The following is a 14937-nucleotide window of genomic DNA, read 5'->3' as shown; positions in this document are numbered from 1 at the left end:
GGGGGCAGGAGAAAGTCCAAGGGCCTCCCCTGGCTCTTCCTGTTTTATTGCCTATTGTGCACTTATCTGAGAGCTCTTATTCATAGACACAGAAAAGCCTCACTTAAGTTGCAAAGGCCGAGGCATGCTGGCTTAGGACATGGCCTGATGGCAGCTGGGAGGGCGGCTTTCCTCTTTGGGAGAGAACAAGCATGGGGAGGTGCCAACCGGAAAGCTGGTACAGGCTGGGAGGTCTCAAAGGCAGGTCTCGTGAGCAGGAGGCTGTGATCAGGGAGGGAGAGGACACACTAGGGTTGAGACTGAGGCAGAGAAGCTGCGGAGAGTCTAAGGCAGCAACAGAGGAGACGACACCCATGGCTGAATCCGGTCCCTGGAAAGCATGGGGTGCCGACTGGGGAGGAGCACTGGGCTGGAGAGCCGGGAGGGTGCGGGGGCTCTGTGTCGGGGTAGGCTGACTGAGCAGAGTCCAGGCTGAGCAGCTGTGGACACAGTGGGCAGAAAGGAGGGGCAGGCATGCTTCTGGCTACAGACAGAAGGAGACAGAGAAGGAGAGGAGGGAGCGGATAGGAGGGAAACTGGAGAGGCCAAGGCTGAGGGATCCAGGGCAGGAAGGTGGAAGGTAGAGGGTACTGGTGACTGCAGGGGAGCTGGGCCTTCTGAGAGCTGGGCACTGGAGCTAGCACTGGGGGAGGTGGCAGTGCAGCAGCAAATGTCCCCTGATCAGGGAGAGGCAGGGAGGCCTGAGGGCATGTGGGTTCAGGGTAGAGAAGCAGACAAGAGGGTACATACGGGCACATGTGTGAACACAAAAACGTGAAAGATGGCCAGGCGCTGTGGCTCATACCTGTAATCCTAGCACTTTGGGAGGCCGAGTGTGGATCACCTGAGGTCAGGAGTTCGAGACCAGCCTGACTAACACGGTGACTAACTTGACTAAAAATACAAAAATTAGCCAGGCATGGTGGCACGTGCCTGTAATCCCAGCTACTCAGGAGGCTGAGGCAGGAGAAGCGCTTGAGCCTGGGAGACAGAGGTTGCAGTGAGCCGAGATCGTGCTACTGCACTCCAGCCTGGGTGACAGAGTGAGACCCTGTCTCAAAAAACAAAACAAAAAAAAATGGAAGATGCCTCCATGTGCACATACTCTCACAAACATACAAAACCAGCCCTGACACATAGAAAAACAGGCTTGCAGACACACAGACCCCCCCACCAACACTCACATGTGTACACACATGCACAGATGCACAGACACATACAGCCGTATATATGCAGGCAGGCACACATGCAGAAAGGGAGCCAGTGTTCTTATGTAAGCAGATACATGTACAGCCACAGCCAGCCAGACCTCCAGTAGAGGTCTGAGTACACACCCACACCAGGACACACCGTCACTTCTACATGTGTGTAAACTGTCTCACATACATGCGCACCTTCCTGCCAAAACAGACTCATCTGTAGACACGTATACACAGAGGTCTGCACTCACTGCGAAGGCAATGCTGTCCACACACACCCAAGCGGCATGCACCCATGCAGTACACACACCCATGCAGCTTGCAGACACCCCTGCAGCACAGTCACCCAGGCAGCACACACACCCATGAAGCACACCCATCCACATGGCACCATGACCAACCCCCGGGAAGGCAGCTCTGGGTACCCCATAAGAGGCAGCCTGGCTCTGGAACCCCAGTACCGGGGCTTGCCTGAGAAAGTGAGATGCAAACCACGGCCATTGCCCAACATACCCACCCTGCCAGCCCCGGGTCAGGAAGGAGCCAGGGCCAGGCCTCGCGTGCCCGCCCACACATCTGTTGCCACCAGCAGCAGACAACCGGCCACCGACGCAGACAGCTGGGATTGCAAGGGATCTTGCAAAATCTCCTGTCCCTCAGGGTTCAGCTAAAGTGTCTCTTTGCCCAAGGAAACTCCCCAGGATCCTGTGGGGACTCCTAACCTTCTTTTGGAATTCTGGTTCCGCATTGCCCAGCTGTGTGACATTGGGCAAGGCACTTCACCTCTCTGTGCTTCATGTCCACCTGGGTAAAACAGGAATAACAAGAGCATGTGTTGAATATACAGCCATGCACCGCATAACATTTTTGTCAATGATGAACCACATATATGATGGTGGTCCTATAAGATTATAATAGAGTTCAAAGGTTCCTGTCGTCTAGTGATGTCTGGATGATCCGACCTTGTATAGACCTAGGCTAGTGTGTGAGTGTGTGCGTGCTGTTCATAGTTTTGGTGGGTTTTTGTTTTTATTTTTTGAGACAGGGTCTTGCTCTGTTGCCCAGGCTAGAGTGCAGTGGCACACGCACAGTTCACTGCAGTCTTGACCTCCTGAGCTCAAGCAATCCTCTCACTCCAGCCTCCTGAGTAGCTGGGAGCACAGGTGTGTACAGTATCCCAGCTAATTTTTAGTTTTTGTAGAGACGGGGTCTTGCCATGTTACCCACACTGGTCTCGAATTCCTGGGCTCAGGTAGTCCTGCTTTGGCCTCCCAAAGTGCTAGGATTATAGATATGACTCACTGTGCCCAGCTTGGTCTTAGTTTTTCAACAAAAATGTTTAAAAAGTTTTTAAAAATTTAATTTTAAAATAGAAAAAAGCTTATGCAGTAAGGATATAAAGAAATATTTGTGTATAGCTGTACAATGTGTTTTAAGCTGAGTGTTAATACAAGAGTTAAAAATTTAAAAAAATAAAAGTTTACAAAGTAAAACGTTACAGTAAGTGAAAGTTCATTTATCATTGAAGAAAGAAAAATATTTTTAATAAATTTAGTGTAGCCTACGTATACAGTGTTTATCAAGTCTACAGTAATGTATGGTAATGTCCTAAGCCTTCACATTCACTCACCACTCACTCACTGACTCACTCCGAGCAACTTCTAGTCTTGCAAGCTTTATTCATGGTAAGTGTCCTATACCGGTATTTTTTATTTTGTTTTGTTTTGTTTCTGAGATGGAGTCTCCCTCTGTCCCCCAGGCGGGAATGCAGTGGTGTGATCTCAGCTCACTGCAACCTATGCCTTCCGGGTTCAAGCAATTGTCCTGCCTCAGCCTCCTGAGTAGCTAGGATTACAGGCGTGCACCACCAGGCCTGGCTAATTTTTGTATTTTTAGTAGAGATGGGGTTTCACCATGTTGGCCAGGCTGGTCACAAACCCCTGAACTCGTGATCTGCCCACCTCAGCCTCCCAAAGTGTTGGGATTACAGGCGTGAGCCACCACGCCCGGTGGGTGTACTGTTTTCATAATTAATTAATTTATTGAGAGACAGAGTCTTGCTCTGTCGCCCAGGCTGGAGTGCAGTGGCATGATCATAACTCACTGCAGCCTTCAACTCCTGGACTCAAGTGATCCTCCCTCCTCAGCCTCTTGAGTAGCTGCGTAGCTAGGACTACAGGCACACACCACCATGCCCAGCATTTTTTTTTTTTTTTTTAGACAGAGTCTCTCATTCTGTCACTCAGGCTGGATTGCAGTGGTGTGATCTCGGCTCACTGCAACCTCCGCCTCCCAGATTCAAGTGATTCTCCTGCCTCAGTCTCCCTGGTAGCTGGGACTACAGGCACGTGCCACCACACCCAGCTACTTTTTTTTGGTAGGGAAGGGGTTTCACCATGTTGGCCAGGATGGTCTCAATCTCTTGACCTCGTGATCCACCCGCCTCAGCCTCCCAAACTGCTGGGATTACAGATGTGAGCCACATGCCCAGTTATTTTAAAATTATTATTATTATTGTATAGATGGGCTTTTGCCATGCTGTCCAGACTGGTCTCCACCTGGGTAAAACTCCTAGGCTCAAATGATTCTCCTGCCTCAACCTCCCAAAGTGCTGGGGTTACACGGTGAGCCACCACACCTGGTTATGCTTTTTTTATACCGCATTTTTACTGTGCCTTGTCTATGTTTAGGTACACAAGCGCTTGCCATTGCATTACAACTGCCTACAGTATTCACTACAGAAACATGCTGTACAGGTTTGCAGCCCAGGAGCAACAGGCTAGCCCAGCTAGCCCAGGTGTGTAGTAGGCTATCCCAGCTAGGTTTGTGTGAGTACACTCTATAATGTTCACACAACAACCAAATCGCCTAATGATGCATTTCTCAGAACATATCGCCTCTCCTTAAGCAACATGTAGACTGTATGGATGTGAATTAACCAAGCACAACACCTGCCCTCCCGTACAGGCAAATGAGGGAAGCGGCTTCCCTGTGCTTGCTCAGTAAGCCAGCCACAGATAGCTCAGCGTCCCCTGCTACTCCTTTCTCCCCTTTCTCCTGCCTCCTGCTCAGGCCCTTCCCACTGGGCAGAATCCTGGATCCCAGAGGAAGATGAAGAGCACATACAGTTTCATCTCACCTCTACAGAGGACCAAAAAGCCAGCTGTGGAACCATTTGGCAAGCACGGGACCCGGCGGCCCCGCCTGCCTGGGAGGGAGATGAGGACTTTAAATCCTGAATCTCTGCTCCAGTATTTCAGAGGAGGGGAATTTAGGAGTTCACTTCCTCTGTCTTGGCAGGAAGATGAAAAAGGGTGGAAGTAAGCCGCTGACTCTGCCTGGCTGAGGTTTCCTCATCTCCCGTCCCCACCCACCCAGGCCCACATCCTCCCTGCAGATGCTGGGCACTAGGCTGGTAGTTGGAGGGCTGAGAGCCCCTTCCCTCTCCCTGAGGGACTGTGGGCAGGCCCCTCCCTGGGACCTGCTGCCATCTTTATGAACACAGGCACTTCGGCTCCCCAGCCTGTGCTGATGTGGACAGGTGACCAAGAGCTCCCAGGGTGCAGGATGTTGGCTGCGTGCCAGAGAGTGCTGCCAACCTCGGTTATGAATGACCCACATGGAGCCCAACCCCAGACCCAGGCTGACCAGACCAGCTTTCTGTGCCCCAGGACTCTCTGGGGGCCTGGATGGGACAACGAGGTAGCTCTGTGTGTCTCCACCTTAACCTGACAGAGCTCAAGGTCAGTCTGTCTGACCTGACACACAGCATCAGCTGCGTGTAAGATTCAGGGTCACATTCCTGGAAGGCGCCCCCCACCTTCTCACCTGTGTGTCCCTGGGACACCTCCCAAGCTCTGTGCTCATGAGCCCAGCTTGCTCTCATGATCTCCCCAGCACTCCTAGGAAGATGGCCCTATCTGTAGCCTGCTGGAGGCGAAGAGCCGGCCCAGTGACCCCTAAGGACCCTATTATCTAGGAGCTAAAAATCCTCCACACAGACACACGGGTATGTGGCAGAGACACACGGGCACACTGACCTCAGGCCTGTGTGTGAGTCAGAGCAGCCCGCAGTGATGTGCCCGTGGCCCCTCACCCAAGCCAGCCGCCTGGACAACCCCAAGAACTAGCCGAGGCCAGGCTGGAACTTGGTATGAGGGACCCAAGAGAGGCCTGAGGCCCTTGGTGAGCCGGGGTGACAGGAACACCAAACCAGGCAATGACTCACAGGCAGACAGACAGATGGTGAGACCCCCAGGGCTGGATGAGGGGCTGGGAGCCCGCTAGCTATAGGTTAAGCAGCCCCCAAGAATCCTGACTCTGAAGCCCCCACCTCAAGCCCAGACATCCCCCAAGCCAGGTCCCACACGAGACCCTCAAAAGAGAGGAACTGGGACTCTCACCCCCCCAATTCTCCCCCCCCCAACAAGAGACAAACTTGGCCTGGCGTGGCACTTTGGGAGGCCAAGGCAGGCGGATCACTTGAGGTCAGGAGTTCAAGACCACCCTGGCCAATGTGGTGAAACCCTGTCTCTACTAAAAATACAAAAATTAGCCTGGAATCGTGGCAGACCGCTGTAATCCCAGCTATTCAGGAGGTTGAGACAGGAGAATCTCTTGAACCCAGGAGGTGGAGGTTGCAGTGAGCTGAGATTGCGCCACTGCACTCCAGCCTGGGTGACAGAGCGAGACTCCATTAAAAAAAAAAAAAAAACTCCAAAGAAATGCCCCCTTCCCCATGTTCCTGAAGGAGCTGTCTCCTAGGTCTCCATGCACACGGGGAAACTGAGGCTGGAGGGAAGGGCTGGCCCAGGCAGCCCCTGCTGCTCACTCACCAGGCTGTGCTGTGCTCTTGGCTCCTGTGATCTGCAGCCCGAGGCCCCAGACCCCTGGTCCCCAGGAGCAGCGCGGGCGCATTGCCAGAGGCCTGTCCCTGTTCTGGCTTTTCTGAGGAGCCACCACGACCTCTGAGTACACAGAAGTCACACCCTTCTTCCCTGCCTGAGCATGGGCGGGTCTGGGCTGAGGGTACCCGATAGTCTCCCTGGGGCATCTGTGGGGCCTCATCAGGCCGTGGCAGGATCCCAGCCTCACCAAGCAGGGTGGCGGCCCCCGAGGACAGAGCGGGCTCCAGGTGGCCTCCAGGTCCCTATCCTGTCCTCCTGGCCCTGAACCTTAGGAGTGACTCCAGGAGAGCCCTAGTGGTAAGAACCGACTGATCTCTTAGCCAACGAGAGGGACAGCCAGAACTCAGGCAAGGCCCAGAAGAAAGCAGGCAGTGAGCTAGAAGAAAGCAGGCAGCGGGCTGGAAGAAAGAAAAGTGCTTTTGGGCCCTCCTTGGTGGGTTTCGTAGCAGGCTGGCTATATCCACAGTGACAGGGAAAGCTGGGAGACTCCCCAGATAGGAGGGTCTGGGAGTCTCTGCCCAGGTTCAGAACCCTCTGGGCTATCTGGAAGCTATTCTGAAATCTGGGAACAGCCCAGATTTCAAAGGCAGGCATGGGAATGGGAATCATGTGACTTTGGCTAAGTCATGTCACCTCTCAAAGCTTCGGTTCCTCGTCTGGAAAATGGTGATAGTTTACTGAGCTGTGGTGAGAGTTGAATGAGGCGAAGCCAGGTGAGCCCGGCCCCCAGCCAGCTACACAGAGAGAGACCAAGACCTCGGATAGAGGGGACCATGAGGTGGAGCCATGGCTAAGACTCAGACCCAGGGGACCCCCAAGGACCGTAGCCCAACCCAGTCACTACAAAGTCCTTTATTAACAAGTCAATAAAAACAGAAGAGAGAGAGATTGTCAAAATGCTTTTCTCGGCGGCCCCAGAGGGGGAGGCACTGTCAGGACTCACCTGGCCAGGGAAGGCAACCCCACCAGAGGCAGAACAGAGGTCAGGGCCCTGTCTGGGGGACAGCTGGCCCAGGAAGGCTGAGGGGGGTGGCTCGGGCCTCAGGCAGGGACTGTGCAAACGCCGAGGCCGCGCAGGGAGTGATGGGTTGGGGGCTTAAGCCCCGAGCACCGTGTTCCCCTGTGTGGGCAGACACGCAGTCAGGCTAGCACCTGCCCACTCCACCTGCGAGTGCACACAGGTGTCTGCGTAAAAGCCGGTGCCCGCACGCAGCTTACATACAGAGAGCAGAACGAGGGTCCCCGGCAGAACAGGGGGCTCATTCCGGAGCTTAAGGAAATAGCTTTAGAGAAGTCTTTGGAAGCCTGGGTCGAGGGGAGAGCAGGGTGGCTGCTCTGTTCCCCATGGGACTCAGGAAGCCAGGCCTTCCTGCCGCTGCTGGAGGACCTCGATGACGCTGCCGATACCGTCCTCGGGCACCTGAGGGCAGGTGGGCAGGAGGGAAGGGTCAAGGCAGAAGCTGACCAAGGCCACCCCTGACTTCCTGGCCCAGCTGAGACTACCTTCGGCCGCCCACATTTCTGGGCCTCACTCTCCCCTCAGGAGCTCCCCCAGCCCCAGCCCATGGTGCTCACCAGGGCGTGGTCGAAGTTGAAGGTGCTGATGTAGTAGGCAGAGATGTCAGCGGCTGCCAGGGGACCCGCAATCTGCGCCACGATGCCACATTCATCTAAGGGTGGTGGAGGAGGGGCACATGTGGCACATGCCGGTTGCTCCCCAGACACTCCCCAACCCCCCAACACCGGGAACGGCCCTCACCAAAGCCCAGGGGCTGTCCGCCGATGCGCACCATCCTCCACAGCTCCCCTGAGGAGCTGGTCAGCAGCAGGTCACTGGGGAACCTGGGGAGGGAGATGGGTGATGGGCAGGGCACCCCCATCCACCCCTGCCTGACCATGAGCTCTGGGACAGGTACACCTGCTGACCTCAAAGTCTGATGCCCCACCTCCTCCCTGCCTGGACTGGCTGGGGCCTGGGGCCCACCCAGGGTCAGGGGTCACCTACTTTTTCTGTGTTTCAGCATCCATGACAATGGAGATATAACCCTCGATGAGGGAGAAGGCAAAGAACGTGATGGAGCTGGGTTCAGGACTGCTAGAGGCTGCCTCCTTGGGGGTGCTGGGGAGGGATGGGAGGTTTAGGGGTTCTGCCAGGCACCCAGCCTACTGCCCCTGCTGGAGGACCCCGATCAGCCTCCAGAACCCTGGGGAGGAGCTGGCATGGTGGCCTGGGCAGGCTCTGCTGTCTCTGCTACCCGCCCAAGGGACCAGCCCTCTGGAAGGTGTGGGTGGGGATAGGGGAGGACAATGAACCCAGCCTGTGCCAAAAACAAAGGACCCCACGGTTAGAGGGCCAGACCAGGGCACAGCTCAGAGGACACCACTGGAAAGAGATCCAGCTTTGGGGCAAGAACCTTCCCCGAACATCATTGAAGCACAAGTGAGTGTCATGGGCTGCCAGGAATCCCAAGAGAGGACAAGGGAGAGTTGCAAAACTGATGGATGGGTGGAAGGTGGGGGGACAGAGTGTAGGGAACAGTGGCGTGAGGACAAAGATGAAGTTCCAAGGTCCACCTGTGCGAGTAGAAGAGGACATCTATGAGGGTGGTGGCGATGGCTGGAAGCGTCTCAGGGTCCAGTGTGAGGACACAGAAGCGGTTCTGTGGGCTCTGGATGGGATGCACCGTGGGGCTGAGCCCTGCTGGAGGACAGCAGCAGGTGAAAAGGTGACCGTGGGCTGGGGCGCCCCCTGGTGGCCAGCCAGGGAGAGGCGTGGGCCAGGGGCGGGTCTTGTTATCCAGGAACTGGCCAGGGTCCTCCTGCCCCATTGCGGCCTACAAGGGAAGGGATCCAGTGGGAAAAGGAGGCCCTGCCCAAGTCCAGGTGTCAGAGGGCGGCCCTCACCATGCTGCGTGCGGGGAAAGCCATTGCTGGAATCATCCCTCGTCACAGGCACAGGCTCTCCGCCCACCTCGCGGTAAATGTCGAACTCCTGGGCCAGCGTGTGGATCACCACGGACAGGTCCTGCTCCCGCACCTGGGCCACAGCAGATGGCACATCACATGGGCTCCCAGGTACCTATATCCACCCTGCTCTGCATCAGCACCAGCAGGAAACTCACCAGGATGAAGTCCGTCTGGTAAGTGGACAGCATCAGCACAGACACGTGGTGCTCGGCCAGTGGCGCGATGACCGAGCGGGCGATCTTGGTAACCCCAGCAGCCTGCACTGCCGCACCGCTGTGAGACGACACGTTCAGCACCAGCCATGTGGCCTCAGCTACTTGCAGAAACTCAGATGGGGGCAGCTCTGTGGGCAGGGGACATGTCAGGTCAGGGTTTGCAAGGCTGGCCCCTGCCCCTCTCTGAGCCTCAGTTTCCCTCTCTGTGCCTTGGGCTCCATCAAGGTAAGGGCAGGTCTGCAAGCTGGGGCTGTCTCCCCCCAGTTCTGCTCCTGAAGTCCCTATGTGTGCAAAGACTGAGAAAGGCTTCAAGTGCTGGCCTGGTGGCATTGAAACTTCCCACTTAAGATCAGAGGTTCAGATTCAGACAGACCTGGGTTCAAATCCCAGCTTTGTTAATTTGTCTTGTGACCTGGGGCAGATGATTTGAGTCTCAGTTTCCTCATCTGTAAAATGGGACGACAATATGTACCTCACTACCGTGTCTTCCGTGGGTTAGCAGAAGCTTTATACCACAGGGCACCACCAGGGGGCATTCGCAGATCAGGTTGGCTGGGGGACTGCCTTTTCCCCTTTTGCAGACCCAGACTTCCCTGAAGTAAAAACAGGGAAACTAAGGCCTGCAGTGGAGCAGGGGGACAGGCCAAGCTCCAGCTAGCTCGCCTGAGACTCCAAGCCTGTGAGGATGGGCCGGGCCAGCAGCAGAAGGAGGAGCTAGGCGTCAGCTCCAGGGCCCAGGGAGGGCCCAGGCTGGCGTCCAGTCCTGAGCAGGGGCCAGGGCCTGGGTGGCTGCTATTCACCCCAGCACAGCCAGGAGGCCTCCAGGACCCTCCCCTGAGATGGCTGCCTACTCCTGCATTCCTTCCCTCGGACTCCTGGAGTTCCCAGACCAGCAGGGCAGGAGGTGACCCAAACCAGGGAGATAAGACCAGGAGGAAATCATACCCAGGGACTTCTAACAGCAGCACTTGCCTGGAATCATAACAGAGGCCCTCCTGCAGGCCTAAGACTGCTGAGTGCCCTTCAGTGGTTTTGAGTTTATAAAGCCCTCATGGGACCCTGTTTATCAGAACCAGAACTATACCCATTTTACATAAGAGAAAACAGCTCAGAGAGGGGAAGTGATTTGCTCAAGGGCACACAGCCAAGGAGTGGTGGAGTAGGATTCGAACCCTGACATATCTGCTTTTAAGGCTTAAGCTCGTGGGATGGATCCCAGCAACTGGTGAGAACCCTACAGAAGGGGAGCGCGACAAGCCCCTCCCGTACTCCCGTTCCCCAGACCAGCCCCCACCTTTAAAGCCCTCCTCATCCACCATAAGTGTGTAATCCTCAGGGGTCTCCGTCAGGCTGAAGAACTTGCACCTGGTTGGGAGTGGGGAGCATCTTCAGTTTGGTGTGGAGAACTGGGGATTGCGAGTGGATGTCTCTCTATCTGCCCCAGACACCCCCGCGACCCCGGGCCGGCGCCTTCCTGCCCCCTCGGCCTTTAATTTCCAGGGCAATGGGATGTTAGGCCCATCTCTGGGGTTGGGGGCTACTTTCCGGCCTCCCGACCTCTCCAGGAGCCTTCCACCCCTCCACTCCTGGAGGGGGGAGAGGTTCACACCCGCGGCGACAGCCTTAGGGGCGTCGGACCTTGGACCCCCTAGTCCAGCCCCTCTGACCTGAAGGGAGGTGTCCTGGAAGGAGCTCCCCGGAGTGATCAGGTAGGAATGCCCACATCTGACACCACTGAGTTAAGCATTGCGCATCCCAGGCTGTTTGCGCTTTGCCCCTCGGAGGGGGCCTCACGGGGCCAGATAGGCTGTGGTCCCCCAGGCCGGATGGCGGCCGGAGCGGGAGAGCCCTCCCCACCCGCTCCCGCCCGCCTGCCTGCCTGCCTTACGGCGATCCTAATCCTCCGACCCTGGCCCGGAGCGACAGCAGAGCCCCCAGCCCCCATCTGCGCTCCCGAACCCGGGCGCGCACCGGCTGCGGTGGGGCAGGAAGAGCAGCTTGATGAGCGGGTGGGTGTAGAGCCAGAGACCCGGACGGGCGACGCTCAGCACCCGCACCCGGTGTTCTAGGATGTGCAGCTCCATCGCGGCTAGCGCGGACCCGACCCCACCGCAAACTAGACCCAGGCCGCGCGGGAGGCGGGGCGGCGGGGGTGGTGCCCGAGCCTTAAAGGAGCCGCTGCGCGGCCGAGTCCACGCCGTCCGCTACGCGGCTGACTCGCTCAGCCAGGCGCGGCGTCCAGCTCTTTGACGGCCACGCCCCGCGGGAAGAGAAGCCTATTGGGTGGTCACGCCTCCTCCTAATACCAGAACCGCTTTCCAGCACACCGAGACCGCCCCGCCCGAACGCCTCCGCCTTTTTTAGCACTGGCTGGGGGATAGACCCCACCCCGTCTGACTCCTCCAGGTCCCGCCCATGACGCGCCCCCTCCCTGGGCTCCGCCCTTCCCGCGGAACGCCAGCTGCGCAGCGGGTGGGAGCATCCAGGAGGCTAGGGGACGTTTCTGTCCTTCTGGCACACACGTGGGTTTTATGATTGAGGTCCTTAAGACAGAAGGACCACGAAACGAACTGGAGCTCGGCTGGGACCAGAACGCTGCCCCAAACCCCTGGAGCGATGAGAGGCATAGGTCGGCTTTGCAGCGCCGTCCACCGGGCACCTTTCCCTCTCCTGCCTGTGGTGGCTGCAGGGGGCAGGGCCGCCAGCACAAGATTGCGATTGATACCTACCCTTCCCCGCTTGCGAGGGGGCTGACAAGTTGAAACCTGGCCTGGTAGCCCCACTTGTTCCTCTCATCCAACTTTCAAAATGGAAGGCACCCCGCCAGGGACACACAGAGATAGAATTCTAGCCACCTCTGCCTGAGCGACATACTTTGGGTTAGGGGGCTGGAGGTGGCCAAGGCCTAAGACTTGAGGTCCCTCGATACAAACAAAACCCAAAAGTGCTTGAGCCAGTGATGCCCAGTGCTCAAACTTTGGTGGGGGAGGCCCATGCAGCTGAGGTTCAGTGAGTACTCAGACCTCAAGCCTGAAACTTGAGCCCCAAAGCCTGCAGCCATTAACTGGCCTGTGCACATCTAAACTTGCTTCAGGTTCAAGGAGGCCCCCAGCACTGGCAGACACCCCAGATCTTATCAGGCCCCCACAGGTCTAAGAAGACCCCAAGGCTGAGCAGGCATCAGCATGTCCATGTTGGCTCCATGCAGGGCCGATAATGCTCCAGGGGACCCTTGTCTGCCCGGAGCACCCTGAGGCCTCAGATGTGAGGCTTTGAACCAAGTAAATTAAAGCAGGCCTCAGGCCTGATTGGGACCCAGCAGGCCTGAGCAGGCCCTCTGCCTGCTCTGGAGCCCCCACCACAGGCAGATGGAAGCCAAGCTAAGCCTCCTCCCTGGACTCTCAGGCTTGACACATTCCTGTGGGACACTGTGTAGCCACCACATCCTGGCCTATCCCCTGGAGGACTAGGGGAAGGAGGAGCCTCTCAAAGGCTGAGCCCATCTCATCAATGGCAGGTGCAGACAGAGTGGGAAACCACAGGGCTGAGGGGAAGGAGGCAGGAAGTGGGGTGGCCTACCCTGATAGTCTCTTGAGACCCTTCACCTCCCTAGGCCTCAGTATCCCCAGCTGCACCAGGACAGGATGTTCCAGGCCCAGGCGAAGCCTGAAAGCTCCCAGGGAGGCTCTGCTCCTCCCTCTCCTGCCCCCTCCCATTCTGGCCTGGCCTGGCCCAGCTTGGTCATCTGCCAGGAACAGCGCTATTGTTTGACTGGAAAAGCTGCTTCCTCAGCAGAAGGGGGGCCTCTCCCAGGGACACCCTGTCCTTGCCCTCACCAGTCATTAGGTTGTGACCGCAGTGCCTGCCTGGGCCCTCAAGGGCAGAGTCAGGTCTCCTGCAGCCCTGGTCAGGAGAGGAAGCTGAGTGAGGGGCTCTTGGTGCAAATCTGGCTGAGGCTGGGTGGTTCCTTTCCCGCTCAGCTCATGTTTCCTCATCTGTAAAATGGGGCTAATCAAGCCTACTTGACCAGTTCAGCCTGGCACTTGGCAAGTGTTCAGTAAATTGAAGGTGGCATTTTATCAAAGACCCACACTTCGCCCCTCTCCCTGAGGGCTGAGCCTGTAAGGACATTTATGGTGCTCCACCCTGGGCCCCATCCCTGACCCCAACCCAGAATGAGCTCTCAGAAACTTACTGGAGCCTGAGGTAGCATCCAGGCCAGGCCTTGAAGGAGGAAGACCCTGAAACCTCCTCCTTAGGAGTCCCTGCCCCGTTGGTGGTAGGTGAGGATGAGGCCTAGGGAGCACGCCCTACTCTGCCCAGCACTGAGCTCCAGCCCTAGTGTCCCTTATCTGTGGCAGAAGGTAGACATAAGGCAGTGGGGATCGGGTGAGTGAAAATGGGGGTTAAGAATGGGGGCTGGCCAGGGACTTGGCATGTGCTCTGGTAAAGGTACCTCTCAGAGAGACTCTGGTGCTGGGCTGGAGCCCAGGAGGAGGGGCTCTGTAGGGCAGAGAAGAGATGCTGAGCACCAAGGTGACCAAGGTGGTATACGAGCTGTCTACACAAGGCTGTTTATTTCTGTACAAAACCATGTTTCTATTTTACACAAAGAACACCCCACCCTTTCCCCTCACACCAGCACCCTAACCCTGGGGAGCATCCCCCCAGGAGGAGGGGGCTGAAGGAGGCCCCACCCCCAGGCCCTAGCTTCTGCCTGCCCTGGCTGGGCCAGCCCGAGTGCCACTGTAAAGAAAATAAATAAGGAGGCTCAGGCAGAATCTGTGTTGGACCAGCCAGACTCCAGCCCAGTGGCCAGGCGGCTTGGCCCTCAGAGGGTAGGCAGGCTGTGGAATGTCAGTTCATGAACCGTGTAGGTATGTGGAGACCCCGCCCTGGAGGCCTGAGCTGCCAGGGTTACAAATAGGTGTCCTCACTCTCTTGGGATGTCAGGCTCTCCTGGGAGCAGTGGTGGGCTGAGACCTGGGGAGCCGAATCCTGAGGGGCTGAGTCCTGGGGGCCTGAGTCCTTCGGGGGCACATGCTGTGGGGGACATGCATCTCCTGCAGCGGCCACCACCATGGCTTGATTTGGAGCTGGGGGCTTCTCCAGCTGCCCTCTCGCCTTCGTCTGCTTCCGCTGCTCCTTCTGGGCCTGCTTGGGTGGCTTGGGCTTGGCTTTGGAGCCAGGGAGGGGGACATCTGGGGGCAGGCGGATGGACGGTGAAGGTTGTAGGGCAGGCCAGGGACCGGGTTCTGCGTCCAAGATGGCCTTGGCACCATGCAGCCTGGGCGGGGAGCAGCACTGCAGCTCACCCCGGGTCTCCTGCCAGCGCCGCAGCTGGATGAGGTGTTCGCGCTCAATCTGGCGCTCTGTCACAGGCAACTCCACCACCTGCCGGGGCAGTGACACAGGCAAGTGGGCGCCAAGAAGAAGGACCTTCCCCTTCTGCCTCCCAGCCTGGGCCCCCAGTCTTTCTCAGCATCCCCCAGCCCTGGCCACTAAACACTGACCTCAGGAAGGATGAGGGTCTAGTCCCAAGCTGTAGTCACAAGCCCCAGTGCTGAGTGCTAGGTGAGCTGGACACTTGAGACTCACCGCCTCAGAGGA

At 57.3% G+C, this 14937-nt stretch overlaps 2 protein-coding genes across 9 annotated transcripts in view; both read right to left on the bottom strand.

The window, feature by feature from the left end:
* Positions 1-1031: 1031 nt before the first annotated feature.
* Positions 1032-11624, bottom strand: CASTOR1 (cytosolic arginine sensor for mTORC1 subunit 1). Of its 7 annotated transcripts, none has more exons than XM_017945230.3 (9): positions 11299-11603; positions 10622-10692; positions 9268-9455; positions 9050-9182; positions 8720-8846; positions 8151-8264; positions 7905-7987; positions 7721-7815; positions 1037-2042 (listed from the first exon to the last, which is right to left on the bottom strand). In XM_017945230.3, exons 1-9 carry the CDS (start codon positions 11409-11411, stop codon positions 1956-1958), a joined length of 1011 nt encoding a protein of 336 aa, XP_017800719.1. In that variant the 5' UTR covers positions 11412-11603; the 3' UTR covers positions 1037-1955. The 7 variants fall into 7 exon arrangements, with proteins under 7 accessions (XP_021777147.1, XP_021777148.1, XP_017800719.1 ...); XM_021921454.2 differs by having other exon boundaries at positions 1039-2042; positions 8720-8843; positions 11299-11570; XM_009217077.3 differs by lacking the exon at positions 1037-2042 and adding an exon at positions 6982-7565 and having other exon boundaries at positions 11299-11570.
* Positions 11625-13876: 2252 nt separating this feature from the next.
* The window catches only part of TBC1D10A (TBC1 domain family member 10A), a 34803-nt gene continuing 33742 nt past the window's right edge, over positions 13877-14937 (bottom strand). For both annotated transcript variants that reach the window (XM_009217082.1, XM_031656373.1), the window contains one exon: positions 13877-14721. In XM_009217082.1, coding sequence (XP_009215346.1) covers positions 14245-14721 — 477 coding nt within the window. In that variant the 3' untranslated portion in view covers positions 13877-14244. The remainder of the gene's footprint in view (positions 14722-14937) is intronic.

Source organism: Papio anubis, chromosome 16, assembly GCF_008728515.1.
Source record: "Papio anubis isolate 15944 chromosome 16, Panubis1.0, whole genome shotgun sequence".
Lineage (NCBI taxonomy): Eukaryota > Metazoa > Chordata > Mammalia > Primates > Cercopithecidae > Papio > Papio anubis.
This window is presented reverse-complemented; position numbering and strand designations above follow the sequence as displayed.

What these genes read in the sequence shown, in the direction of transcription:
- CASTOR1 (XM_017945230.3), bottom strand. Translation starts at nt 11,411, where the DNA reads ATGGAGCTGCACATCCTAGAACACCGGGTGCGGGTGCTGAGCGTCGCC. An exon ending in GGATGAGGAGGGCTTTAAAG is followed by an intron (nt 9,456 to 10,621) that starts GTGGGGGCTGGT and finishes CCCTGCCCACAG; the next exon opens with AGCTGCCCCCATCTGAGTTT. An exon ending in ACCAGACGGACTTCATCCTG is followed by an intron (nt 9,183 to 9,267) that starts GTGAGTTTCCTG and finishes GCTGTGGCCCAG; the next exon opens with GTGCGGGAGCAGGACCTGTC.